The 26,810-nt window shown below is 42.3% G+C and overlaps 1 protein-coding gene across 2 annotated transcripts in view; it reads left to right on the forward strand.

The window, feature by feature from the left end:
* The window catches only part of ralgapa2 (Ral GTPase activating protein catalytic subunit alpha 2), a 474,330-nt gene that overhangs the window by 121,164 nt on the left and 326,356 nt on the right, over positions 1–26,810 (forward strand). For both annotated transcript variants that reach the window (XM_080200068.1, XM_080200069.1), the window contains exons 8-10: positions 3,806–3,944; positions 9,550–9,749; positions 14,518–14,748. In XM_080200068.1, the coding sequence (XP_080056194.1) occupies positions 3,806–3,944; positions 9,550–9,749; positions 14,518–14,748 (570 nt within the window). The remainder of the gene's footprint in view (positions 1–3,805; positions 3,945–9,549; positions 9,750–14,517; positions 14,749–26,810) is intronic.

The following is a 26,810-nucleotide window of genomic DNA, read 5'->3' on the forward strand; positions in this document are numbered from 1 at the left end:
CTTTTTGGGAGGTGAGGGTGGGGAGAGACATGAAAGATCAAATTGCACTATTTGAAAGAAGAAGAGTAGGGCAGTTAGCCCAGTGGTAACGCCAATATTTACCCCTCAATCAACATCTCTAATACAGGTTACCTGGCTATTATATTACTACTTGTGGGAGCTTGCTTTGCGCAAATTGACTGCTGTGCTTCCTGTATTGTAACAGTGATTACAGGCTAGTTTGTACATGAAGGATGGATGGTGACGACGGATTTCTGATTGACACAAAGGGCCGGGGAGAAAGTGAAACCCCCTCTGCGAACCTTCCCTGACCAGCGCTGCATGGTTAAACCTGCTTACGCAGGCTTTTCTCATCGCTGATAAATTGGAGAAATGATTAATCAAGGCCCTTAATTAGGGCTCAACTGTGCGGCCCACCCAATGCCTCCCCAGCCACCTGTGAAAACGGTGAGACAGATAAGCCATTGGCGAATATGGTGCCGGTGGCACAGTATTCCCAAGTTGTGGGCCCATCTGCCTGTTTTGCTTCCCATGGGTGGCCCATGAAATGCAGCACCACAATTAAAAGTAAAAGTGACTGTGAAATGCTTTGGACACCTTGAAGTTGTGGGAATGAGAGATAGAAGTTTTTAACATGTGTTTTGGAATATGCAGAAATAACATTTTACGTACTGAATTATTCTTGACTGTAGAAGTGTAGTATGTTCAATGTGTCTGTTGCACCTGGAAATTGATGGTTGGGCCAATTTTTTAAAGTTACCCTGTTGTTCTCATTTCCACTCTTCAATTTGCCAACCCTTAGTGCGAAACAGTTCCAAGGAGTGGCAGCGCTCTTGTATTTTACTTGTATAAGAGTTATGTGAAGGAAGTGTTGGTAGAATATTTGACTGTCAAAACTATCACAGCCATAGTCTTACTCAATGCCCACAAAAAAAGCACTTTTGCACCAGTGGATTGTACTGAATGATAACCAGAAGCTGGAAGTCCGGCAGTTTTTCTTTTTGTTCTTGCCCTGAGGTTCTAATATTTGTAAAATTGTTTTCAAGTTCTCTAATTATTCCAAAGCAGATCACAACCAAATTTTTTAAACATATAGTCATTGCCATTATGCTGGCAGAGACAGCAGCACTTTGCAATTGCAAGGTCTCACAAACAGTAAATTAATCAAACGACTGGTTCATCTGTTTTTTGTGGTTAATGCAGAGTTGAGTATTGCCAAACACAAATAGAGTTCCCTGTCTTGCTTTGAATATTCCCGGGAGATCTTTTGGGAGCAATCTTACTGGCTTGACTTCACCAGTTGATCAGAGTGGTGAGCTGGGAAGACAGGGTGTGAGGCCAAAAATCCGGGATTGCTATCTTCCTGATCTTGTTCTGCCTGCAAGAAAGGATGCAAAGCCCATTTCAATGAAATTGGCTATATTTAAATGGATTACCAGGTTCAGTACAGCTGCCTCTGCCCTTCCATGTGTTTTTGCCCATGTCAGTGCAGCATCATGGTCTGCAGTAGTGGGGACCAGGTGCCATGGGGAGGAACTGTAGGCCATTGAAGTCACTGGTGCTTGGCATGGCCAGGCAGTGCGTATCAGGCAATGCCCAGTTGACAGTGCCTGGTTGGCCACCAGGCTCGGTCCCATGACAGATGTGAGGAGGTGGTTTGCACAATAATGGTGGGTGGGTGGGGTGGCATATGTAGGGGTAGGGGGCATATATAGGAATAGGTGGGGCATATGTAAGGTTGAGGTGGGGTGGAACAACGGGAGACCTCTGCAGGGGGATGTCCGTGGGGGGGGTTCTTGTGTAGGGATGGGTCACCGAGGGGGTCGTGATGGTTGGGGGGGCCATGTCCCAGGTCTGCCAGGAGATTTTCCCCCCCCCCATCATGACCCCCTCGGTCCTGTAGCCCCTATGCTAGTGGCCTGTGTTGGTGTGGGGATTAGCAATGTTGCTGCCCATGGCGGGAGGGGTGGGAGGAGGTCTCCTGGTTCACCAGCCGATCACGAAATCCTGCACAATGGCACCTGAGCGTTCTGCAGCTGACCTAAGCCCCCTCCCCAACCCCCAAAGCTGGACTCCCATTTTCATGCTGTTATGGCAAAAATGCAAAACACCTCTGTCAGTTGCTACTGTGTCAGTACAATGAAAAACATGCATTTAGAGGAAAATACAGATTACTAGAAAACTATTTGAAGAACATGGTTGTGATATTGTATAATAGCTGAATACCAAGTACAAGTCTTTAATCCACAATCAAAGAACCATGTCAATGTTGTAAATATATTTGCATCCTTTTTTTGATTCCTCCCCACCTTTCCTGTCCTTTACAAAATTTGTTCTGTTAGCAAATTAGTTCAGTTGAAAATAAATTGACAATGATTCAATTTCTTGGCAATATAATGTGCTTATATTTTTCACTGCATGATATAAAACTCCCCCCTTAACCTTGAACCTGCTCAGTGACAGTGAATATATTCTGCATGGTACTCTGGACATTAGAGGAAATGACTCTTGTGGAATCATCACTCACTAGCAGCTGAATATTACAAATCCTTTGCCCCTTGACTAAAGAAGTGCTGTAACTTACAATTAAGAGTGAAACACTTACTGTATGGTGTAAATTGATGACCCAGAGTGGCATGCTGGATGAAAAATGATGTATTTGAAAAAAAATCAAGGAAATTTTATTGTTCCTGCGGAAACAATTGAGGTCTCAAAAATCCAATATGGCATACACCTTGCCCTATTTGGAACTGGGGAAATGCAGAGTGGTTAACTAAGCTGGGTTTGAATATACTGTGTCTTGATCATGCAGCAAACATCTTGGGAAGGACTCGTGGGATAGAGTTCTCCTCTCATCCTTCATAGGGCAGTAATTTAAGGAGAGGCAGGGCTGGGGAGTTCTCGCGTCTCAGTATCTCGAGACAGGTCTAATGTATAGTCATTGGAGGTATGGCTGTTCGGACTGATCAGGTGGATATGGGGTCTTCGAGATGGTTGATAGCAACTTTTTGTTTAATGTTGTTAAAATGCCCCTGCTTTGTAAGGGAGACTACAGGGGCAACTGCAAGTACCCCCCTGGGTGTGAAAGCACATTGATAGCAATGGTTAACTTTTCAGAGTTCTTTTATAGCAGAGATTAATTTTTAAGAGTTCATTTTTATGACAGATTCCCTAGATGATCTAGTATCTTAGAATGCTTACATTATTTGCAGGCAAATGAGGGACTTTTTTCCCCCCATGTTGCTTGGGTGAGTGTTGGTGTTTCCTGGTAGGTGTACACCCACTGTAAATGCTGAGCTACTCACCCGTTGATTTTCAAAGCTAGTATCTGCTGAGTTTTGCATTTTAATGAATATTCATTTTAGATTATGGGAGACAATGTGACTGAGAGTGATGACAATTGTAATTGAAGGAAAAGTGTTGCACAGAGATACCAGTATGTTTGAATCTTTTTTTATTCCCTGCTTGGTTGGGTTGTTTCAAAGCCTAATGAACTTTTGAACCTGAATAGCGATCCAAAAATCGTCACAGAACATTCACAATCTTAGAATGAAAATTACTGATGGAAGGTAAGCTTCTTCTCACAAGAAGAATATGGGGGAATTTGCTGGTGTTGGCTGCTCTCAGATTGTCTTCTTAACTGGTTAGCAATATATTGTGTCAAGGATCTCAAAGGGAGAAGAGCGACCAGCTGGAAGAATTAAATGTTTTATGTTTGAATATGTTTTTCACAATATTCTGAATACTAATTTTTTTGAATGATCAAGTGTTGTTCCTCAACTAGTTTTTTGCTTCTAATTTGAAGGCTGCAAGCTTAGAATGGAAGAATAAGGAGAAACAAGAAAGTGGCTTTAAGTTTCTTTTTGCTTTGTTTAAGAAGTTCTACCTTTCGCATTTATTTCCATCCTTCACAAAATTTACCAACCTTTACAATCCTGTACTTGGTGAGTAAAACAGATCATTAATGTTTAATGTCTTATTCCTGTACGTTTGTTCAAACTTTGTCAGATTACGCACAAAGTTGTGCAGGATTTAAACCCAAAACTAACCAAGCAAAGCAGTAAATGTCACTAGCTTTTATTGTTAACAATTGGCCAAATATTACTCCTGAACATTGTCCCTTTGTCCGAATTGGATCTGAGTACTTAAGTCTGTTTCTGTCATCCATGTCTTTTGGGTTGAATCTTGTGTTCAGTGTTGAAAGTGCCATGCCAATTTCCATTGGATTTTGTATGACCGAGAGAGAGGGAGTGAATTGGCCCCCCCGTTTACATCTCCTTAGCTGGTCACAGTAAATGTTTGTTTCTTTTTACTGAATCCAAATGCAATTCACTGTTTAAACAGTGAGCAACAAAGATCCAATAAACCAGGTTTTCTTGAGTCAAAACTGCAAATTTGTTAACCTGCAGCCTGAGAAATACAACAAAGAATGCCAAGCATTTGGCCCTCATGCAGTCATTAGGGTATGCATGCATGGATGAACACACAGGCTCACTTGCACTGGCATGCATGCAAATACTGGTGCTCAGAGCTAGAGGCATTGATGATGCATGCCCACATAAGAACATAAGAAATAGGAGCAGGAGTAGGCCATCTAGCCCTTCGAGCCTGCCCCGCCATTCAGTAAGATCATGGCTGATCTGTCGTGGCTCAGTTCCACATTCCCGCCCTCTCCCCATAACCCTTAATCCCCTCTCTTATCAAAAACCCATCAACCCGCGTCTTAAATATATTTAGCGAGGCAGCCTCCACCACTTCAACGGATAGAGAATTCCAGAGATTCACCACCCTTTGAGTGAAGAAGTTCCTCCTCAACTCCGTTCTAAACCGCCCCCCCTTTATCTTGAGGCTGTGCCCTCTAGTCCTATTATCCTTTCTGAGTGGGAAGAGTCTCTCCACCTCTATCCTATCCATCCCATTCATCATCTTATACGTCTCAATGAGATCTCCCCTCATTCTTCTAAACTCAAACGAGTACAAGCCTAGTTTATTCAGCCTCTCCTCATAGCTCAACCCCCTCAACTCCGGTATCAGCCTAGTAAACCTCCTCTGCACTCCCTCCAAGGCCAAAATGTCCTTGCGTAAGTACGGTGCCCAAAACTGCACACAGTATTCCAGCTGCGGCCTCACCAATGCCCTATACAGCCACAGCAAGACCTCCCTACTTTTATATTCAATCCCCCTCGCTATGAAGGCCAGCATCCCATTCGCCTTCCTGATCACCTGCTGCACCTGCAAGCTGGGTTTTTGCGACTCATGCACAAGGACCCCAAGGTCCCTCTGCACCGTCGCCTGCTGCAGTTTTTCGTCACGTAAGTGATAATCCTTCCTACCATTATTCCTAACAAAGTGGACCACCTCGCACTTGCCAACATTAAATTCCATTTGCCATTTCCTGGCCCATTCGCCCAGCCTATCTAGATCCTTCTGTAGACTCTCCACACCCTCCGCACAATTTGCCTTTCCTCCAATCTTGGTGTCATCAGCAAATTTCGACACCCTACACTCGGTTCCCTCCTCCAGATCATCTATATAAATGGTAAATAGCTGAGGCCCCAGCACCGACCCCTGAGGCACTCCGCTAGTCACCATCCGCCAATCTGAATAGCACCCATTGACCCCCACTCTCTGCCTCCTATTTGACAACCAATCCTCTATCCACGCTAACACCCTACCCCCAACTCCCTGTCCCCTGACCTTCTGCAATAACCTCCTGAAGTAAATACAGTTAGAGTCCCAATTTTTAAAACAGATACATGATAAAGTTCTTGAAACAAAGATTTTAAATGTTGCAACTGTTCTAGGATAACTGGTTTCTTTGATGCAGTCAGTTGTAAAAGACCATGTGATCTTGGTTCATTGGTAGGTTTCTCACTGAGTTGGCTTCTCAAACCAAGTGACATGCATATCCCAAAAGAGACAGAGGGAGAGAATGAACATCCCTCATTCAGCTTGTTTCCTCTGTTGAAGGCTTTCTGGACACCACCTGTGTCACTTGTAATCTTTCCATCATGGCCGGCAGCCTCTCCTTGAATTACTTCATCCATTATGTATTTCCAAGAAGTTTTTGGTGGTTCTGCCTGTTTTAATATCTAGCATTTTGCATATTTTTAAGTCCCTTCTTTGAAATGGTCATGAGTTTTTGTTGGGTTTCTGGGTAATCGGGAATGCCTCCCTTCACCCACCGCTGAGGGTGAGTTGGTGGTTTCTTACCTCCACCTTAGAATGTGGCCTTGCATTTTTTGAGCAGATTACTCTGCCTCAGTTCAAATTGCAAAAGTTCCAGTCAGTTGAAAGTTGAAAAATCATATGTTCAAAAGTAAAGGGTGTAGCCTCTTAACTGACTATTTAGTTGGGAACAACTATTAATACATCATCTAATGCAAGAGACTTGGTCAGCAGAGATTTTCTCCAACTAAATATTGGAAAGATTGAAGCCATTGGTTTTGGTACCCACAATCTCATTTTCTGCTACTGGTTGCATCCCTCCCATCAGCAACTGCCTGAGACCAAAATGGATTGCAAGCAAACACTGTGCCCTATTTGAACCCAAGCTGACCTTTAGGCCACATATCTGCATTGTCAGTAAATGATTGTCACCACCTAACACTGCTTGTCCCATCCCTGTCTTCGCTTATTTCCTGGCTAGCTTCCCATGTTCTGTCCTCAAGGCCATCCAAAACTCTGTAGCCCGCATCTTAAATTGCACTTGTCTTGTTCACCTGTCACCATTGTGCTTGCTGACTGACTTTGCTGGTTAAGCAACAGTTTGGTGTTAAAATTCTTGTCCTTATTTTCAAATCCCTTCATGACCCTGTCCACCCTATCGCTATAATCTCAATTTCTTGCACTCTGAGGTACCTGCGGTCTTCCAATTCTGACCTGTTGTACACCCACAATTTTAATTGCTGGTTGTGCCTTCACTGCTAATATCCAACCTCTGAAATTTTCTCCATAAACCATTGCATACCTATCTCTTTGACCAAGCTTTTGAAATCTGCCCTGTCTAATATCTCCCTTCATTTTCCTTAATGTCAAATTTTGTTTGATATCATTCCTTTGAAGTGCCGTGAAAAATTTTGCCACTAGAGCTATGATATAAATGCAAAGTGTTGTTGAAGCAAATTCAAATTTATAATGGATACTAAACATGAGAGTTTTAGTTTTGGAATATCCAAGTAATTTTTAAAAATCAAGTCAGTCAAAGGCAAACTTGTATGTTCCAAAGCTGGAACAAATCTTAAAATAAAATTATCCAGAAAACTGATTCTCTATTTTATGTAAGTAAAATGTGTGCAGTGTCATGAGATGACAGAATGCTAATAAAGTATTTATGCGTGACCTTCAAAAACCAAAATTTCTATCATTGATGCCATTTTGATATTTTTTTTCAAATTAACTTTTTTAAAAAGAAGATTAAGAAGGTGAGAGATGTTTCTGATCTCCACTATGGATATTTGGAAGGTGAGGACTTGGAGATAGACTGCTTTCCTTCAAAGAGATGGAAGATGGTGGAGAATTGGAGAATGCTGAAATTTAACCAAAGGGTGACATTTTCAGAGCTTGAAAAGAACATGTCACTGCATATTGCTTTCCTTGGGGATCATGCAAAGCACGCGTAGAAGGCAAACATAAAATGAAAATGTATTTTTTAAAACAATGCAAGCATTTCATCACAAAATCACAGAGTTGTTACAGTGCAGAAGGAAGCTGTTAGGCCCATTGTGTCTGCACCAGCTCTTCAAAACGGTATCATGGCTTAGTGCCGTTCCCCTGCCTTTCTCTCATACGCCCTGCATATTGTTTCTATTCAAGTAATGATCTCTTGAATGCCTCAGTTGAACTTTCCTCCACCACTCTTCCAGGCAGTTCAATCCAAACCCCAACCACTCATCATATAAAAAAGGTTTTTCTTGTATAACATTTCCTTCTTTTGCAAATCGCCTTAAATATGTGGCCCCCTCTTTCTTGATCCTTGTATTGGGGAGGAGGTGGGGAACAGTTTCTTCCGATGTGCTCTATCCAGCCCCCTCATGAACATACGTATCAAATCTCTTCTCAGCCTCCCTCCCTCCAAGTAGAACCGTCCCTACCTTGCCAATCTGTCCTCATAAATTGAAGTTCCTCATCTCTGGAATCATACTTGTAAACCTCATCTGCATCTGCACTCTCTACAGTGCTTCCACATCCTTTGTACATTGTGGCGTCCAGAACTGTACACATTAATCCAGCTAAAATCTCTCTAGTGTCTTGAATAAGTTCAACACAACTTCCTTCCTCTTGTAACCTATGCCCCTACTAATAAAACCTACGTGCTTTATTAACTGTTCCCTGTATCTGTCCTGCAAGTTCAGTGATCTGTTGACATACTGCAGCCCTTTTTGAATGTTACCCGTCATTTTATATTCTCTCTCCATGTTCTTCCTACCAAATTGTGCTACTTCATACTTCTCTGCATTGAACTTCACCTGCCACTCCACCAACCTACCTGCCTCCTTTTGAATTCTGCGCTGTCCCCTTCACAGTTTACAAAACTTCGTCTGTGTTATTAGGAAAATCCAAGTCCCAAAATTCCATAAAGATCCTCAATGTTCAACAATCTAGCTGGTAGAGGTTTCATTTCCGATTTGTTTAAAAAAAAAGTATGGTTGGTTGAGTCAGTGGGTAAAGCCTCTAATGTGGGGAGGCAAGGTTTATGAAAAGTGAGCATAGTTCAAACATAGCTTCTGGTTTCAGATATGCATGGAGCTTAACGCAATCCCATGCTATCAATAATATCAAGTAAATTTTAAAAAAAAACAAACTCCCATCAGGATCTAATTTAGTAAATAGCAATGTGGTGCACTGCTACTGCTTTAATAGTGAAAAGTTTTTATTATATTTTCATCACAATGTAATTGCTTCCTTTTCAAGAATTATGTGGTGGCTGATTTGGTTGTTCAAATTCAGTGTAGGTTAAACCTTTTCATAGAATCCATAGAATTCCAACACTACAGAAGGAGGCTGTTTGGCCCATCGAATCTGTGCTGACCACACTCTCACCCAGGTCCTATTCCCATACCCCATGCATTTATTTTAGCTAGTCTCCCTGACACTAAGGGGTAATTTAGCATGGCCAATCCACCTAACTTGCACATCTTTGGATTGTGGGAGGAAACCTGTGGAAAACCCATGCAGAGATGGGGAGAATGTGCAAACTCCACACACACACACACACACACACACACACACACACACACACACACACACACACAGTGACCCAAGCCAGGAATCGAATCCTGGGCCCTGGCGCTGCAAGACAACAATGCTAACCACTGTGTCACTGTGCCGCCCTTTTATTGAGTCAAACTAATTATTCACCAGCTGGAAAACTGATATGCTTTGTTGAAACAAGTGTAATGTGGTTCAGGTAGTGAACTGTCTCAGCAGCTAGTCGAACAACAAATAGTATTGAAACTAAGAAGAAATTCCTTTTTTTGTTTTTGTCACTTAAAACCCAATAAAGGTGGAAGGTTCCAAAATATGATACTTTTTGCTTATTCTTACCAGAAATTCCTCAGATGAGGCCAAAGCCACTATATATCAATGTAACACGAAACAGTGAAAGCACGTACAGCACAAGGGACCAGTACTTGGCAGCTCGGGTGGCATTTATTAATTGGCTTGTGACCTTCTTTCTGGAAAAGAAATGCACTGCCACAAGTCAAAACACTAAGAATGGCGGAGAAATACTGCCTAAAATTATCCAGGTACGTCCAGATATTTTGATAGCATACCGTAATCTGTAAGCTCTGACACTCCATTCATAAATGTTATACTTGATCACCTACAGCAGTGCATGTGGTGAGTGAAGACCAAAGATGTGTGCTGGAATTTTACTGGCACACCCGCCCTGCAATCGAGGTGGGCGAGGCTCACAGATCGACATTCTCCATTGGCTGCGGGCAAGATCTTATGAGCCTCGGGCGGGTGAGGCGGTAAAATTCCGGCAGTGATGTTGTTTCTAACTGTCCTGAGAAAACCCAGTTGGTGGATAGCTAAAATTGCCTGGAGACTTATTCTTGCCTGTGTCCTACTTCCCCACTCTCTTGTATTTTAATCTGATCTACTGATAAAATGATATTGACGCCTGCTTGAAGTTGGCAGGGTTCTGCTTTAACTACGAACATTTTAACTAAGGCACATCAGAAAGAGGAATTGAAGCCAAAAAGAGACCAAAAAATGTGTTTACTTTGACTTTCTTTGTGTGACTGGGAGCAAAACTGCTTCTCCAAGTTCCATAAAGAAAGGTTAAGCCTTCTCTGATTCAGGCCTCTCTTTCCCAGACCCGAGACTTTCCCAACTAATTTAAATGAACAGCAAAAGAAATTAAAAATTTTGGCATTTGAATTTTCCAACAAAATTTGAGAACAAATGGGATTTTTAAAAACTGTTATTTTGATGTAATGTAACGTGTTCTTTTTCTTGAATGTATTTTTCAATACAATTTTTAAAATGTTTTGTACCATAAATGATTTGGGAATCAATTCTCTAATGCAGCCTGATCTGCTAGAATGTTTGACTTGTTAGTAGGTATTTTACGGATATTTTAACATCTGCACGGAAGATAATCAGTCTGTCAAGCTTTTAAGTGTTGTGGAGATGCCAGAATTGGACTGGGGTAAGCACAGTAAGTAGTCTCACAACACCAGGTTAAAAGTTCAACAGGTTTATTTGGTAGCACAAGCTTTCAGAGCACTGCCCACTTCATCAGGTGAGTGGGAGTTGTGTTCACAAAATGGGCGTTTATAGACACAAACTTAATTTACAAGATGATGGTTGGAATACGAGTCTTTATAGGTAATCAAGTCTTAAAGGTACAGACAATGTGAGTGAGTGGAGAGAGCATTAAGCACAGGTTAAAGAAATGTGTATTGTCTCCAGCCAGCACAGTTAGTAAGCCCAGGCAAGTCGTAGGGTTACAGATAGTGTGACATGAACCCAAGGTCCCAGTTGAGGCCATCCTCACGTGTGTGGAACTTGGCTATCAGTTTCTGCTCGGCAATTCTGCATTGTCGTGTGTCATGAAAGCTGCCTTGGAGAATGCTTACCCAAAGATCAGAGGCTGAATTCCCGTGACTCTGAAGTGTCCCCGAACAGGAAGAGAACAATTCTGCCTGGTGATTGTTGAGCGGTGTTCCTTCATCCGTTGTCATAGATTCTGCATGGTCTCCCCAATGTACTATGCCTTGGGACATCCTTTTCCTGCAGTGTATCAGGTAGACAATGTTGGCCAAATCGCAAGAGTATGTACCGTGAATCTGGTGGATGGTGTTCTGATGTGAGATGATGGCATCCGTGTCGATGATCCAGTACATCTTGCAGAGGTTGCTGTGGCAGCGTTGTGTGGTGTTGTGGTCACTGTTTCCTGAAGGCTGGGTAGTTTGCTGTGGACAGTGGTCTGTTTGAGGTTGTGCGGTAGTTTGAAGGCAAGAAGTGGGGGTGTGGGGATGGCCTTGGCAAGATGTTTGTCTTCGTCAATGACATGTTGAAGGCCCCAGAGTAGATATCGTAGCTTCTCTGCTCCTGGAAATACTGGACAACGGATGGTACTCTGTCTGCCGTGTCCCGTGTTTGTCTTCTGAGAAGGTCAGTGTGGTTTTTCGTTGTAGCATGTCGGAACTGTCAATCGATGAGTCGAGCGTCATATCCTGTTCTTATGAGGGCATTTTTCACTGTCTGTAGGTGTCTGTTGCGATCCTCCTCATCTGAGCAGATCCTGTGTATAAAGAAGGCTTGTCTGCAGGGAATGGCTACTTTAACGTGTTTAGGGTGGAAGCTGGAGAAATGGAGCATCGTGAGGTTATCTGTGGGCTTGTGGTACAATGGAGTGCTGAGGTCACTCTCCTTGATGGAGGTGCATGTCCAAGAATCAATGGATTCTGGAGAGTAGTCCATGATGAGTCTGGTGGGTTGGAACTTGTTGATATCATATAGTTGTTTGTGATTCTTCGCCATGAGTCCAAAGGAAGAAAATTTCATCGATGTATCTAGTGTATAGCATCGGTTGAAGGTCTTGTGCGGTGAAGAAGTCTTGTTCAAACCTGTGCATGAAGATGTTGGCATATTGAGGTGCAAATTTGGTCCCATGGTTGTTCCGTGTGTCTGGATGAAGGACTGGTTGTTGAAGGTGAAGACGTTGTGGTCCAGGATGAAGCGGATGAGTTGTTGAATTGCATCTGGAGATTGGCAGTTGTCCGTGTTGAGTACTGAGGCAGTTGCAGCAATGCCATTGTCATGGGATATGCTGATGTGCAAGTGCTGAGACATCCATTGTGACATGGAGTGTTCCTGGTTCAACTGCTCCATGTGTGCTGAGTTTCTGTAGGAAGTCCATAGTGTCGCCACAGAAGCTGGGGGTTGATTGTACAATGGGTTTCAGCATGCCCTCGACGTAGCCGGAGAGGTTCTCACATTGTCTGATACGATGGGATGGCTGACTGCGTTGGCCTTGTGTATCTTCGGGAGGCAATAAAGATTTCCAACGCAGGGACTATGTGGAATGAGAGCACAGAGGTGCTCTGAAGATTCGGATGAAAGGTCTTGATCAGTCTGAGTTGACGGGTGTGTTCTTTGGTCGGATCTGTGGCTAACTGTAGTGTTCCTCGCTGTTCAGTTTTCGGTACACTTCTTTGCAGTAATCTGTTCTGTTCGGTATGACGGTGACCCCTCCTTTGCTGGTTTGATAATGTTGTGGTTGGTCTTGAGCGCCGATGTGTTGTGATTGGGTGATGTTTGGGGCTGTCTGGTGAGTCTGGCATTGACGCACCTCCTGATGGCTTGAAGATACATGTTGAGTCGAGGGCAGCGGCCTTCAGGAGGAGTTCAGTTCGACTCCTCTTCGGTTGCTGCACCACGGATCTCTCTGTTGGCTGTTCCGATTCATTGGCTGTCTCATTGTGTTCGCTGTCGGCCTCTGGGGTTTGTGGAAGATCTCGCGCAGCCTCGTGTGCCTGATGAATTCCTCGGTGTGTGCTGTGAGACTGGTGGGGCAGAAATTGAGCTCTTGGCTGAGAACGATTTCGTTTAGTTGACGTGTGTAGTCCAACAAGTTGACAGTGGACTTCCCTGCAGTGGTACTGTTTTCTGCTGCGGTACCGGGGAGGAGACTTGGTTGCTGCTGGTGGCAATGCCGAGTTTCTCAAGTTTCCTGTTCTTGGTGTGCATGTAGATGGCGTAGTTCCTTTGTTTTGTCTGCTTGGTAGTGTTTTGTGGCTGGTCTGTGCCCTGAGCGCAAGCTGAGAATGTGGACTGTATCTTGGTTTCCAGGTTGTGGCGTCTGATGCATGAGGAATGAGAGAGAGGTGCGACAGCAGAGTGTCTCAGCGTAATCTGTGTTACAGGTTAACCTGAGTGGGTTCGTGATCTACTGCTTAACTGTTCTTAATCCTCTCTCCACTCACATTGTAGCTTTAAGACTTGATTACCTGTAAAGACTTGTATTCCAACCATTATCTTGTAAATTGAATTGGTGTCTGTGTATGCACTGTTTGTGAACACAACTTTTCACTCACCTGATGAAGGGGTAGTGCTCTGAAAGCTTGTGCTACCAAATAAACTTATTGGACTTTAACCCAGTGTTGTGAGACTTCTGACCAAGCTTTTAAGTGGCAGAAGTTCATTAATATCAATTATAACATCAGCTAAGTAAAGAAGTCTGTTTTATTTATCATGGAGCACTCACCTTTACATTATATTTGCTCCTGAATGCTAAGGACCACCCACTACCTAGTGTCTCTGAGTGTAATTGGCTTAAGAGTTGGGTGAGAATTTTAATTTAATCACTTAATTTAATCATTAATTTAGTACTTTGAATTGATTTTTAAGTTTATTTATTAGAGTCAAAAGTAGGTTTACATTAACACTTCAATTAAGTTGGTGAGAATCCCCTAGCCGCCACACTCCACCACCTGTTCAGATATACTGAGGGAGAATTTAGCTTGGCCAATGCACCTAACCAGCATGTCTTTCAAACTGTGGGAGGAAATCAGAGCACCTGGAGGAAATCCACGCAGACACTGGGAGAATGTGTAGACGCTGCACAGTGACCTAAACTCCAAATTGAACTGAGGTCCCTGGCGCTGTGAGGCAGCAGTGCTAACCACTGTGCCACTCGTGATGCCAAATGGAAAGTAACACAAATTTATTTGAATCCTAAAATTCGCAGTTAGTAGCTTTGCTACATTCCAGCAAATGTGGGAAATATATTTCTGATTGTTAGCCTTGCATGCAAGAGAATCATAATCCAACCTGAAATTCCACTCAAATCTGAATTTTCCTTTGAGAATGTGTTTCATTTGTTGTCTTCTGTCTGAGGGAGCTGAAATGTGATCGTTCTGTTCCATTTGAGAGTATTTCATGTGTATTTGTTACAATAACATTGTGTGGTGCTGACTTTCCATTTGAGAATAGGGGAAAATATGCATTTCTTACATTTCAGCTTTTTGTATTTTGTTCATTTTGTTGTTGGCTAAGCAGTCAGTGACTGCAAACCCATCAGCTCAGGAGAAAACCATTGAATTGGAAACAAATGGGTCCACTGAACAGGATCGCTCTCACTCCAACAGCAGTACCTTATCTGAAAGAAGACCCAGTACCTCCAGCCTCTGCAGCATTGAAGAAGAACATCAGCCAGTCTATGAAATGGTTCAGAGAGTTCTACTTTCCACTCAAGCTAATGTGAATTTTATCAATGAAGTGTTTCACCAGGTTAGTGTGTCTATTTGCTAATTACTGAAAAAAATTGCAGATTTACTATATTTTATGTCTTCCTCTGCACAGTGCAGACTATTGTTCTAGTTTTAATACAGGGTGTAGTTACAGACAATCAGGTTCCTTACAACCTTTCCTGTCATGGTGTTTTTGATTTGTATTTATTATTGTCATATATAATTTACAGTAAAAACTATTATTTCTTGCAAACTATACAGACAGAGGATATCATATATAGAGAAGGAAAGGGGAAGGTGCAGAATGTCGTATTACAGTCATAGCTAGGGTGTAGAGAAAGATCAACTTAATGCAAGGTAAGTCCATTCAAAATTCTGACAGCAGCAGGGAAGAAGCTGTCCTTGAATTGGTTGGTACGTGACCTCAGACTTCTGTATCTTTTTCCCAACGGTAGAAGATAGAAGAGAGTATGTCCAGCGTGCTGATTATCCTGGCTGCATTTAAGAAGATAAGAAATAAGAGCAGGAGTAGGCCATCTAGCCCCTCGAGCCTGCCCTGCCATTCAATAAGATCATGGCTGATCTGGTAATGGTTCAGTTCCACTGCTCCCAATAACTATTGGTCAAAAATCTATCTACCTGTGACTTAAACACACTTAACGAGGTAGCCTCCACTGCTTCAATGGGCAGGGAATTCCAAAGATTCACCACCCTCTGGGAGAAGAAGTTCCTCCTCAACTCTGTTCTAAATTGACTCCCCCTTCTTTTGAGGCTGTGCCCTCTAGTTCTTGTTTCCTTTCTAAATGGAAATAATCTCTCTGCTTCTACTCAGTCTAGCTCTTTCATTATCTTGTATGTCTCTATAAGATCTCCCCTCAGCCTTCTAAACTCCAATGAGTACAGGCCCAGTCTACTCAATCTCTCCTCATAAGCTAACACCCTCATCTCTAGAATCAACCTGGTGAACCTTTTTTGCACTCCCTCCAAAGCCAATATATCCTTTCGCAAATAAGGGGACTAAAATTGCACACAGTACTCTAGTTGCGGCCTCACCAGTACCTTGTACAATTGCAGCAAGACCTCCCTGCTTTTATACTCCATCCCTCTCGCGATAAAGGCCAACATTCCATTTGCCTTCTTGATCACCTGTAAACTGAGTTTTTGCGATTCATGCACAAGGATCCCCAGGTCCCTCTGCACAGTAGCATGTTGTAATTTTTCACCGTTTAAATAATAGTCCATTTTACTATTATTCCTTCCAAAGTGGAAAACCTCACACTTGCCAACGTTATACTCCATCTGCCAGATCCTCGCCTATCCAAATCTCTCTGCAGACTTTGAGTCCTCCACGCAATTTGCTTTCCCACTCATCTTTGTGTCATCCGCAAACTTTGTTACCTTACACTCGGTCCCCTCCTCCAGATCGTTTTGTATATGGTAAACAGTTGAGGCCCCAGCACCGATCCCTGCGGCACGCCACTAGTTACCAACTGCCAACCAGAAAAGCACCCATTTATTCCAACTCTCTGCTTTCTGTTAGATACCCAATCCTCAATCCACGTTAACACTTTACCCCCAACTCCATGTACTTTAATCTTATGCAGCAACCTTTTGTGAGGCACCTTATCGAACGCCTTCTGGAAATCTAAAAACACCACATCCACCGGTTCCCCCCTGTCAACTGCACTTGTTACATCTTCATAAAAATCCAGTAAATTTGTCAAACATGACTTTCCCTACATGAATCGTGGCAGCGGCATGTGTAAACAAAGCCAGTGGATGCAAGGCTGGTTTGCGTGATGAACTGGGCTTCATTCACAACCCTTTGTAGTTTCTTGTGGTCATGTGCAGAGCAGGAGCCATACCAAGCTGTGACAGAACCAGGAAGAATACTTTCTATGGTGCATCTGTAACAATTAGTGAGAGTCATAGCAGACCTGCCAAATTTCCTTAGTTCTCTGAGAAAATAGCGGCATTGGTGGGCTTTCTTAACTACTGTGTTGGCATTGGGGGGACCAGGACAGGTCATTGGTGATCTGTACACCTAAAAACTTGAAGGTCTCGACCATTTCTACTTCATCCCCATTGATGTAGACAGGGACGTGTCCTCCACTACGCTTCCTGAAATCAATAACTATCTCTCTTGTTTTGCTTACATTGAGAGAGGGATTATTGACATCACAATTCACCAGATTCTCCATCTCTTTCCTGTACTCGGATCTCAAACAATGATGAGGCAAACCCACTACAATAATGTCATCAGCAAACTTGATAATCGAGTTGGAGGAGAATTTGGCTACAGTCAATAGCACAATAGCCAGACAGGCATGACTTGAAAACTCTTCTGTTAAGTTTTTAAATAAAGGTCACTGTTAAAATAGATTGTGACTAAATGATTGCACTTGCATAGAACTGAGATTAGAATCTTTGATGCATTGATTGCGTGGGAAAAATACTTTTCCACAAATGTAATACTACAATGCAGCTTTATTTTTCTTGAGCTATTTAGTACTTGCTTTTAAAGATTAAAAAAACAGTGACAGGTTTTGGAAGTAAACTGTTTTGCCCAGCCATGATATCTAACAGCGAAATGATCCTGTTGATATCAATGGCAGTGATACCTCATTTTGCCATTTTCTTTATGTATTATGCCACAGTGAGAGATCTAGTATCAAATCAGTGATCACTTAACTCCACAAGGTGAATTAACCATCTTCAGTTGAGCAGTTTTTTTTTGTATTGAATAACTTTTATGAAGTATCAATGACTCCTCACTTGTGAATAGATGTGCATTTGTGCATTAAGGGCTCTGGAAAGTGCAGCCAATAATACATTTTGAAATATAATCATTTCTCATAGTATAGGAAACACAGCACTCAACATAGTTTAATGTCACAAGTAGACTTGTGTTAATACTGCAATGCAGTTAATGTCGAAGTCCCCTAGTCGCTACACTCTGGTGCCCATTCGAGTACACTGAGGGAGAATTTAATATGGCCAATGCACCTAACCAGCCTGTCTTTGGAGGGTGGGAGGAAACCGGTGCACCTGGAGGAAACCCAGACAGACATGGGGAGAACCTGCAAACTCCACACATACTGACCCATGGCAGGAATCGAACCCAGGTCCCTAGTGCTACGAAGCAGCAATGCTAGCCACTATGCCACAACCCCACAAACAATAACACCTTGCATTTATATGGCATCTTGAACATAATGAAACATCCCCAAGGAGCATTATTAAAAAAGTATGACACCAAACAACATCAGGAACTTTAGGTCAGACGACCAAGAGCTTGGATAAAGAATTAGGTTTTGATGAGTGACTTAAAGGAGGAAAGCAAGATAAGAGGTGGAGAGGTGTAGGATGACATTCCAGAGTTGGGGTCTACACAACCTAAGGCCTAGCCACCAGTGGTGGAACAACTAAAATTTGGGATGCATAGGAAAGCAGATATCTTGGAGGGTTAAGAGACTTGAGGAGATGACAGAAATGGAGCAGGGTGAGGCCACGGAGGGATTTGAAAATGAATGTGAATTTTAAAATTAAGAAGTTGCTTGCCTGGGAGCCAGAGTGACAGGAAGTAGGGGGTGGGGATCAGTCTTTTGTTCTTTGAAATATTCAAACAGCAATATAATCATAGAGTTCCCTACAGTTCAGGAGGAGGCCATTCGGCCCATTGAGTCTTCTTCAACCGTAATCCCACCCAGGCCTTATCTGCATAACTTCACATATTTACCTTGCTAATCCCCCTGACACGAGGGTCAAATTAGCATTGGCCAATCAACCTAATCCACGCATCTTTGAAGTGTGGGAGGAAACTGGAGTACCCAGAGAAAACCCACACAGACACAGGGAGAATGTGCAAACTCTGCACAGACAGTGACCCAAGGCCAGAATTGAACCTGGGTCCCTGACATTGTGAGGCAGCAGTGCTAACCACTGTGCCACCATGCCAGCTATGATAATGTCCAGGTTATACTTTACAAATGTCCTGGACCTAAAAAATACCTAAAAACACCCTGAATTCCATTCCTACAGTCTTGCAATTTGTAAAAACAGGTCGAATTGACCAGCAATGAAATTGTCCTCTATGTATTTACCAAGGCATGTATTGGAATAGGGTATGGAAAGAAAAATAGGAATTAGGATTAATTTGTAAGGAACAGCACCAAGAAAGCTAGTAGAAATCATCTAATCATTTGAATGTAATCAAAATACTGTCCACCTTTAAGTAAACATCAGTCAGTAATGAATGCCTAGTTAGGGAAGGTTGTGTTTGTATGGAAGCTTCGCTCTTAGAGAGAGGAGAAGCTTTTGTTTGTATTTTGCCGTCACGAGAGGGGGATTAAAGTGCTGATTCCTCTGTCAGATGGAGATTGGAATCGATGCCAATAATTCCATTTAAGTTCCTCACTCATAGAAAACAACCTCTTACAGAAGTCTGGCTTCTTCATTTCTGACAGTGTTTGTGTGGTGCCAAGTAACATTTATTGCTCATCCAGGGTTGCTCCGTTCGCATTAAGAGTTGAGCGTCTTCTTTGGAACTGGAGTCAAATGTGCAGCAGACTTTGTGGGAGTGGCGTGTCCTCATCCCTGAACGGCATTAATGAACCAGTGGATTTTTATAACCATTGCACGTCTTTCATGGTCATCTTTTTCTCTACTGGTGCCCGATCACAAATTGCTAGGTTTTATTGCATTCAGCGCATAGCGGGGATTTGAACCCATGACCTTGCTAGTCCAGCATCACAACCACTAGCCAAACATACAGTTATATTTCTATATTATGCACTCATTATTAGGGCATGATATTCTTGGCTTGCTCAAAATGTGTTGTAAATAAAATATTCATTACATTTTGACGTCTCAGTTCTGAATACTGATTGAATTAAATCAGCATAATAAATTATGCAGACTTCTACATAAATGTGATAAATAATGAAAGGGTTTCTTCATGTGTCTTTAGCTCATCGCAGCTGGAGCCTAAACAATTTCAATTATTTATTTTCAATGTTATTTTCATCAATATGTTTGTTTGACTTTGGTCTATGGGCATAGAATATTAACCTTCATGACTAGAAACGTTGCTTGACAAATATGAAAACCCAGCTCTGTTCAGTCATTTGGAAAACACATGCTTGCAACTGAGGATTTTACAACATATAAAAACTATTCAAGATTCGGTGGGTTTGGCACACAGCGTGTTAATTGGATTTATTTCAACTTGACAACATCTTTTTGAAATGGTGGCTCAGTTACAGAGCAGGCGTTCTATTTCTTACTAAATTAATAAGATGAAAATAACATCGGAGAAACTTCAGAAATCTCAATCCTTCGCAATAATTACCCCATTTAACTGGCTCCGTGTGCATAATGGTTTTCAGTAACTGCTTCTCAGAAGCTGAAACTGTCTACGAGAAATGAAAATGCTCCTCGCTTAAGATATAGGGCTGCCTTACACTTAAACTTACTGGTTCTTGTTCAGTTTTATTAGTTTCCAATCTGTTAGATGGATTATGTTGTGTTTTTTTAAAAATCTGCTTCTAGAGGGTGGGTTCACTAACTGACACAATCCCATTTGCCTTTATCACCTTCTGAAATACCTCTATAAATTATGTAACATTACATCCAAGTATAGAAAGATCAGAAGAGTTGCAGTGGTACAATGGGCATCTCCGATTTCCCATACTGTTGTGACTTTGGCGTTTGTAAAATTGTTGTTTAAAAGGCAGTTTTGCTTTTTCTGTACTTAGTTTTAAAAAAAGAGTTGCAGGTGCAAATGCAAGTACACAGAGATAGAGTGAAACATTGTATTGAGAGGCTAGGCAGTAGTGTCACCAAGACGAGCGGCTTTAGAAGTTTGCCCAATCCTTTTAAACTAGGTATTTGAATAACAGCAGCCTATCAGATTTGAATTTGATGTTTTGACAACCTAAGAATCAATCTTATTGAGTGAGGAGGAGGGGGGTGGGGAGAATGTTGCTGTGTCATCAGTGGGTATAAGAGACAGCTCCCAGCAACTGCCTTTGCCACAGCTCACAGCTTCAGAGAGATAGCTAGTAACTGCATCTGCCAGCGTAACGGCCACATTTGTGTCTTAAAGCCTCATCTCGATAGTGAAGACGGAAGAAATCAGCAAAGAAAATAGAAGATTCCAGAAGATTGTATTTTGACAATAATTAAAATTTCTATTTTTTTTATTAAGAAGTGGGAATTGTGTTTATCTAAATAGCATTCCATTAAAATAGTGTTTTATTTTTGTTACTAGTTTAGTTAACCCGTTGACCGTTAGTTAGATAAATAAAGTGCTACTTATTGATTTTACGGAGAGAATCTCGTAGTTATTTTGATTTAACCACCAAAAGTTGTTGAAGCGCAGATATTACCCCCCTCGCACTTTTTAACAGATTATGAAGGGTGGTGCTTCCCTTTTGGGTGGTCGTGTGTTAGTTCTCGGAGAAGGGATTAACCTCCCCTTTCATAACACACACCCTGATATTTGTTGAAGTTGGATGAGACGATGACACTTTAAGTAATGTGTATGCAAGAGTGTAGGGTGGTGGTCTTCCCTACACTTATAGGCGGTACAAAGAACTTGCAATGATTTGGCAACTCCAGTGTTGACTTTCCTGGAATGGAGTAGACAGTCTTTCAGAAACACATTATTGAGCTTGGCTTTGGATTGAGCTGAGTGCAGGAGCGAGGACCAGTTATTTCTCAGCAACACACTGAACAAGATTGCAATATTCGATTCTGCTCTGCAGCAGAACTTCTGTGGTAATTTCCAGTGTTCGTCTGTTTTTCAAACAACCTTTGTTCACCCTGCCACAGATCAGTTTGTGATGAGTCAGTGGAAGAGCTGAATATTAGTCATTCAGAAGAGTTTGCAAACCCTGTAGAAGTTAATATGTAATGTTCTGGTCACTCTTTACAGTCATTGAATTGGGACATTTTATGATTGAACATGCCATGTTGACCTGGTCAGCTCTGTCTGGATATCATGATTGTGGAGTTGTTATTCAGATGAGAAAGTAACCACCTGCTTTGGGTGCTTTCTTCAATAAAGGGAATCATGTCACTTTTGATGGTACCCATTAGGTCACTGATGGAGGGGAGAAATTTAATTGAGTTGAGCTTGCTTTCATTAGTGGCGTACTGCTTTTAATATTGTAATGACATGCACCTATATATCATGACTTGATGTTTATATTTCAGAGGCAGTCATACATGCAGTTCTACTTGTTGGATATGGTTCTGAGGTTTTGAAATGTTAAGGACTATTGTGCAGCCCACTTGATTGCTATCCCACTGCAAACATTCGCTCCTTCCACCATCCAATGCACAGTGGCAGCAGTGTGTACCATCTACAACATGCACTGCAGGAACTCACCAAGGCTCTTTAGACAGCACTTTCCAAACCCACAAACACTACCATCTAGAGGGACAGGGGCAGCAGATACTTGCGAACACCATCTAGAAGTTCAACTCCAAGGTACACATCATTCTGATTTGGAAATACACTCCTTCACTGTCGCTGGGTCAAAAGCCTGGAACACCTTTCCTAACAGCACTGTGGATGCACCTACATCACATGGACTGCACTGATTCAAGAAGGCAGCTCATCACCACCTTTTCAAGGGCAATTAGGGATGGGCAATGAATGCTGGCCAGCCAGCGACACATACATCCCTGGAATGAATTTGACAAATTGTTTTTTGCATCTCAGAACAAGGTTGAGAGATTTAGCAAATTAGATGAATTCTTCCAAGTCCTGATGAGTTAGTAGACTATCGTGATAGAGATATTATAAAACTATCCCTTTCCTGAGATGTGAAATGATTGACCAGAGGTGCATACTCGCAGTCAGATTTTGACTTGGATCTTTTCTTGTGGATAGGTGCATTTTATTTTCCATTCAGCTCAAACAACATCTTTTGGCAGAATGATTGAAATAGATGACCTATGATGAATTAGTTTGACAAAAAAAAACTTTCCAGGATTAAACTTTGAAACCCATTGAAGTGTTTCTGTCTTGCATTGATACCTCTGTTGATAGATAATTGTGGATCAGCAGAGATTTCTTTTTGCGGATTACTAATTTTCAAATAATATTTGGGCATGGCACATCCAGTGATGTGCAGTTACACAATCTAGTCAAAATATGAGAATTGTAACTAATTACACATTAATATTGCACCACATTAAATAATTTGTTCTGCACTTAACATGTAAAAAATCTAAAGCTTTATTGCAGAACATCAGTCTCTTTTGATTGTGCCATCTGATGTATTTTATCCAGGTGAGTATGGAATGTGAAAGCAAAATACTGCGGATGCTGGAAATATTCAGCGGATCTAGTAGCTTCTATGGAGAGAGTGTCAATGTTTTGTCTTAAATACAGCGAAACCCAATTTAGCATGAATTTGGATAGAATACGATGAATCATTGGGCCCTTTTTTTTGCTCTTTCTGGGGAACTGAAAAGTTTTTGGTTACTGCAATATATTTCTAAAGTGAAAATAATCCACTTTAGAAGGAAATTGTGGACAGAAAACACTTGCTTCCCCCCTTGCCCAGCTCAGATAAAAGGGGTCCACTTAGAAAAAAACTACATTAGACAGTTGTTCAAAAGAGGAAGTACTTAACAGTTAATGGGCCATGAAAGTGTTTGTAAACATCCCCACTGCCTGTTTTAAACTAGCCTGGACCTGCCAATCAAAAGGTTTGTAAAAGTTAATGATGTGTGTAGTGATTGTATAAACAGAGCTCTGACGGACTCCAAGATCGTAATGTAACTACAGCACCCTGATTTAGCGTGACCCCGCTTTTTTTGCAATAACATTTTATGGACCCCAACCATCGCGTTATAACGGAGCCAGACTGTTACTCGTCTTCAGAACTGAAAAGAGCAAGATGTTGGGGGGAATTCTTCTATCCTGTGCAAAGCAGGCAACGCAAAGGTCCATTGAACTTGGGTGGGATTGTCTGGTTTTTGGTTTGGGGGGTGTTCACGGCTGGAGAATCCCACCGGTGATGCTTCAGATTATAAGGTGGGGAGGAAGAACAAAAGGAAAGGCCTGAGATAGGGAAGATGGTGGAAGAGACTAAATCACAAAGATGTAAGGAGGTAAAGACAAAGGGAGTGTTACTGGTTGCAGTAAAGGAACAATGCATTTGATCAGAGTGATTGTGAATGACTGAATAATCAATAGCTCTGTCTAAAAACAAAAATATGGACAACAAGCTTCAGATTGGCACATGCAAAAAAAAAAATTCAAAATGTGAGGTAGAGTTCATGGACAAGATTGTTGAACTCTTGTGTTGAGTCCGGAAGGCTACCAAATGCCTAATCAACGATAAGGTGTTGTGCCTTGAACTTGCCTTGAACTTGCCTTGAACTTGAACTTCATTAGAACACAGCAGCAGGCCGAGGGCAGTCATGAGAGTGGGAGAGCAAAGTGGTGAATTAAAATGGAGGTTATTATTGTGGACTGGGAGGAGGTATTCTGCAGAGCAATACCTCAATCAGTGTTCAACTTCTTGAATGTGGAGGAGACTGCATTGCGAGCAGCGAATTGAAAGACGTACAATTCAATTAACTACAAGGAACTCCAAAAGGTCATGAATGAAGCCCAATCCAAAACACAAACCAGCCTCCTGTCCATTGACACTGTCTACACTTCCTGTTGCCTTGGAAAAGCAGCCAGTATAATCAAAGATCCCACACACCCCGGACGTTTTCTCTTCCACCGTCTTCCATTGGGAAAAAGATAAAAAGTCTGAGGTCACGTCCCAAGAACAGCTTCTTCCCTGCTGCTGTCCGACTTTTGAATGGACCTACCTCGCATTAAGTTGATCTTTCTCTGCATCCTAACTATGACTATAATACTATATTCTGCACCTTCTCTCCTCCTCTATGTACGGTATTCTTTGTCTGTATAGCACACAAGAAACAATACTTCTCACCTATATACTAAAACATAAGAACATAAGAAATAGGAGCAGGAGTAGGCCATCTAGCCCTTCAAGCCTGCCCCGCCATTCAATAAGATCGTGGCTGATCTGTCGTGGCTCAGTTCCACATTCCCGCCCTCTCCCCATGACCCTTAATCCCCTCTCTTATCAGAAACCCATCAACCCGCGTCTTAAATATATTTAGCGAGGTAGGATCCACCACTTCAACGGGCAGAGAATTCTAGAGATTCATCACCCTTTGAGTGAAGAAGTTCCTCCTCAACTCCGTTCTAAACCGCCCCCCCCTTTATCTTGAGGCTATGCCCCCTAGTCCTACTGTCCTTTCTGAGCGGGAAGAGCCTCTCCACCTCTATCCTGTCCATCCCATTCATCATCTTATACGTCTCAATGAGATCTCCCCTCATTCTTCTAAACTCTAACGAGTACAAGCCTAGTTTATTCAGCCTCTCCTCGTAGCTCAACCCCCCCAACTCCAGCATCAGCCTAGTAAACCTCCTCTGCACTCCCTCCAAGGCCAAAATATCCTTGCGTAAGTACGGCGCCCAACACTGCACACAGTACTCCAGCTGCGGCCTCACCAATGCCCTGTACAGCTGCAGCAAGACCTCCCTACTTTTATATTCAATCCCCCTCGCTATGAAGGCCAGCATCCCATTCGCCTTCCTGACCACCTGCTGCACCTGCAAGCTGGGTTTTTGCGACTCATGCACAAGGACCCTGAGGTCCCTCTGCACCGTCGCCTGCTGCAGTTTTTCGCCACGTGATAATAAATCAAATCAGTTGCTGCTTCACCTGGAAATAGGGTTTCTGGCCTTGGACGATGAAGAGGAAGGAGTTAAAGGAGAGTGCCGTGGAAAGCGGACAAGACGTTGAGGATGATTGAGGAATATTGAGGAGATGTCCCCTTCAGAATGCTGGCAGGACAGATATAGTGGGGGAATGACCCTTTGAATGTGGGGGCTGGTATGGTGGAAAATGAGGTCAAGGGTTCCTGCTAATGTTCTGGGGAGAGGGAGGGAGTGATGGCAGAAGTGCAGGACATAGATCAGACAGGGTTGAGATTCCTGTAGTTGGTGAGAGCTGGGGTTTAGGAGTCCTGTGTGTAAATAGGAAGACTTACCTGATGTAGTGTTGTGGAAGGTTACATTATCAGAGTGGATTTGACAGACGGAGAAACTGCAAGAACAGAATGGGGTCCCCTCAAAGGAGGCAGAATGTGAAGAAGGGTGATTGAGGATCTGTGAGAATTGGTGGGCTTATCATGAGGAAGAGACATCCTATTTCTAAAAATGGCGATGGAAGTGTTGGGGATGAACCATGTGGAGGTGAGTGTGGTAGAAATTGAAAGCAAAGTAAATGAAGTTTACTGGGTGAGAACAGAAATGACACCAGTAGTCATCAATGTATTGTAGATTGAGCACCTGGAACACCTTTCCTAACAGCAAGTTCTGTTAGGCCTGAGTTGGACTGGAATGCATGTTGAATGTATGTTGATCAAGCATCTGGTCTGAATCAAACAGATAAGTGTGCAGGACTCTGCTGAAAACCTGCAACAATATTCTTTTCGGCCTGCGTAGGACTGGAATGCATGTTGAATGTATGTTGATCAAGCATCTGGTCTGAATCAAACAGATAAGTGTGCAGGACTCTGCTGAAAATCTGCAACAATATTCTTCTCGGAGGTTTCCAAGATTTGGTGCAAACTGTGAATCTTTTAGAATTGTGAAGGGCTTCTTCTTAATGGAGTTGTAGCACCCTCTGGTGGAGCAATCACACTGTAACAAGTGCTTGTTTTTTTCAGATCAATTTTGAAGGTACCCAATTAAATGTCCAGTACCATAATAAAACCTATATATTGAATAACCTCCAATTATATTTTAAAATTGGGAAGCTGAAGTTGCCATCATTGATAAGAAGGGAAAAAAATAGTTTAATTCAGGCTGAAGTTGGCAATGCAACATTTTCGCCCCCTACCCCTATCAATGTCATTAAACCTGTTTCATCTCATTTGCCTGGCTTTCTCCAGAAACCTTTTATATGAAGCCCCATTCTAGATCCATCTCCATTCTTCATACAATTGCAGTCAATCAACAATCCTAAGCCTAGTTTTAACTCTGACCCCAGT

This window comes from Carcharhinus amblyrhynchos, chromosome 12, assembly GCF_965287045.1.
Source record: "Carcharhinus amblyrhynchos chromosome 12, sCarAmb.v2.hapA, whole genome shotgun sequence".
NCBI lineage: Eukaryota > Metazoa > Chordata > Chondrichthyes > Carcharhiniformes > Carcharhinidae > Carcharhinus > Carcharhinus amblyrhynchos.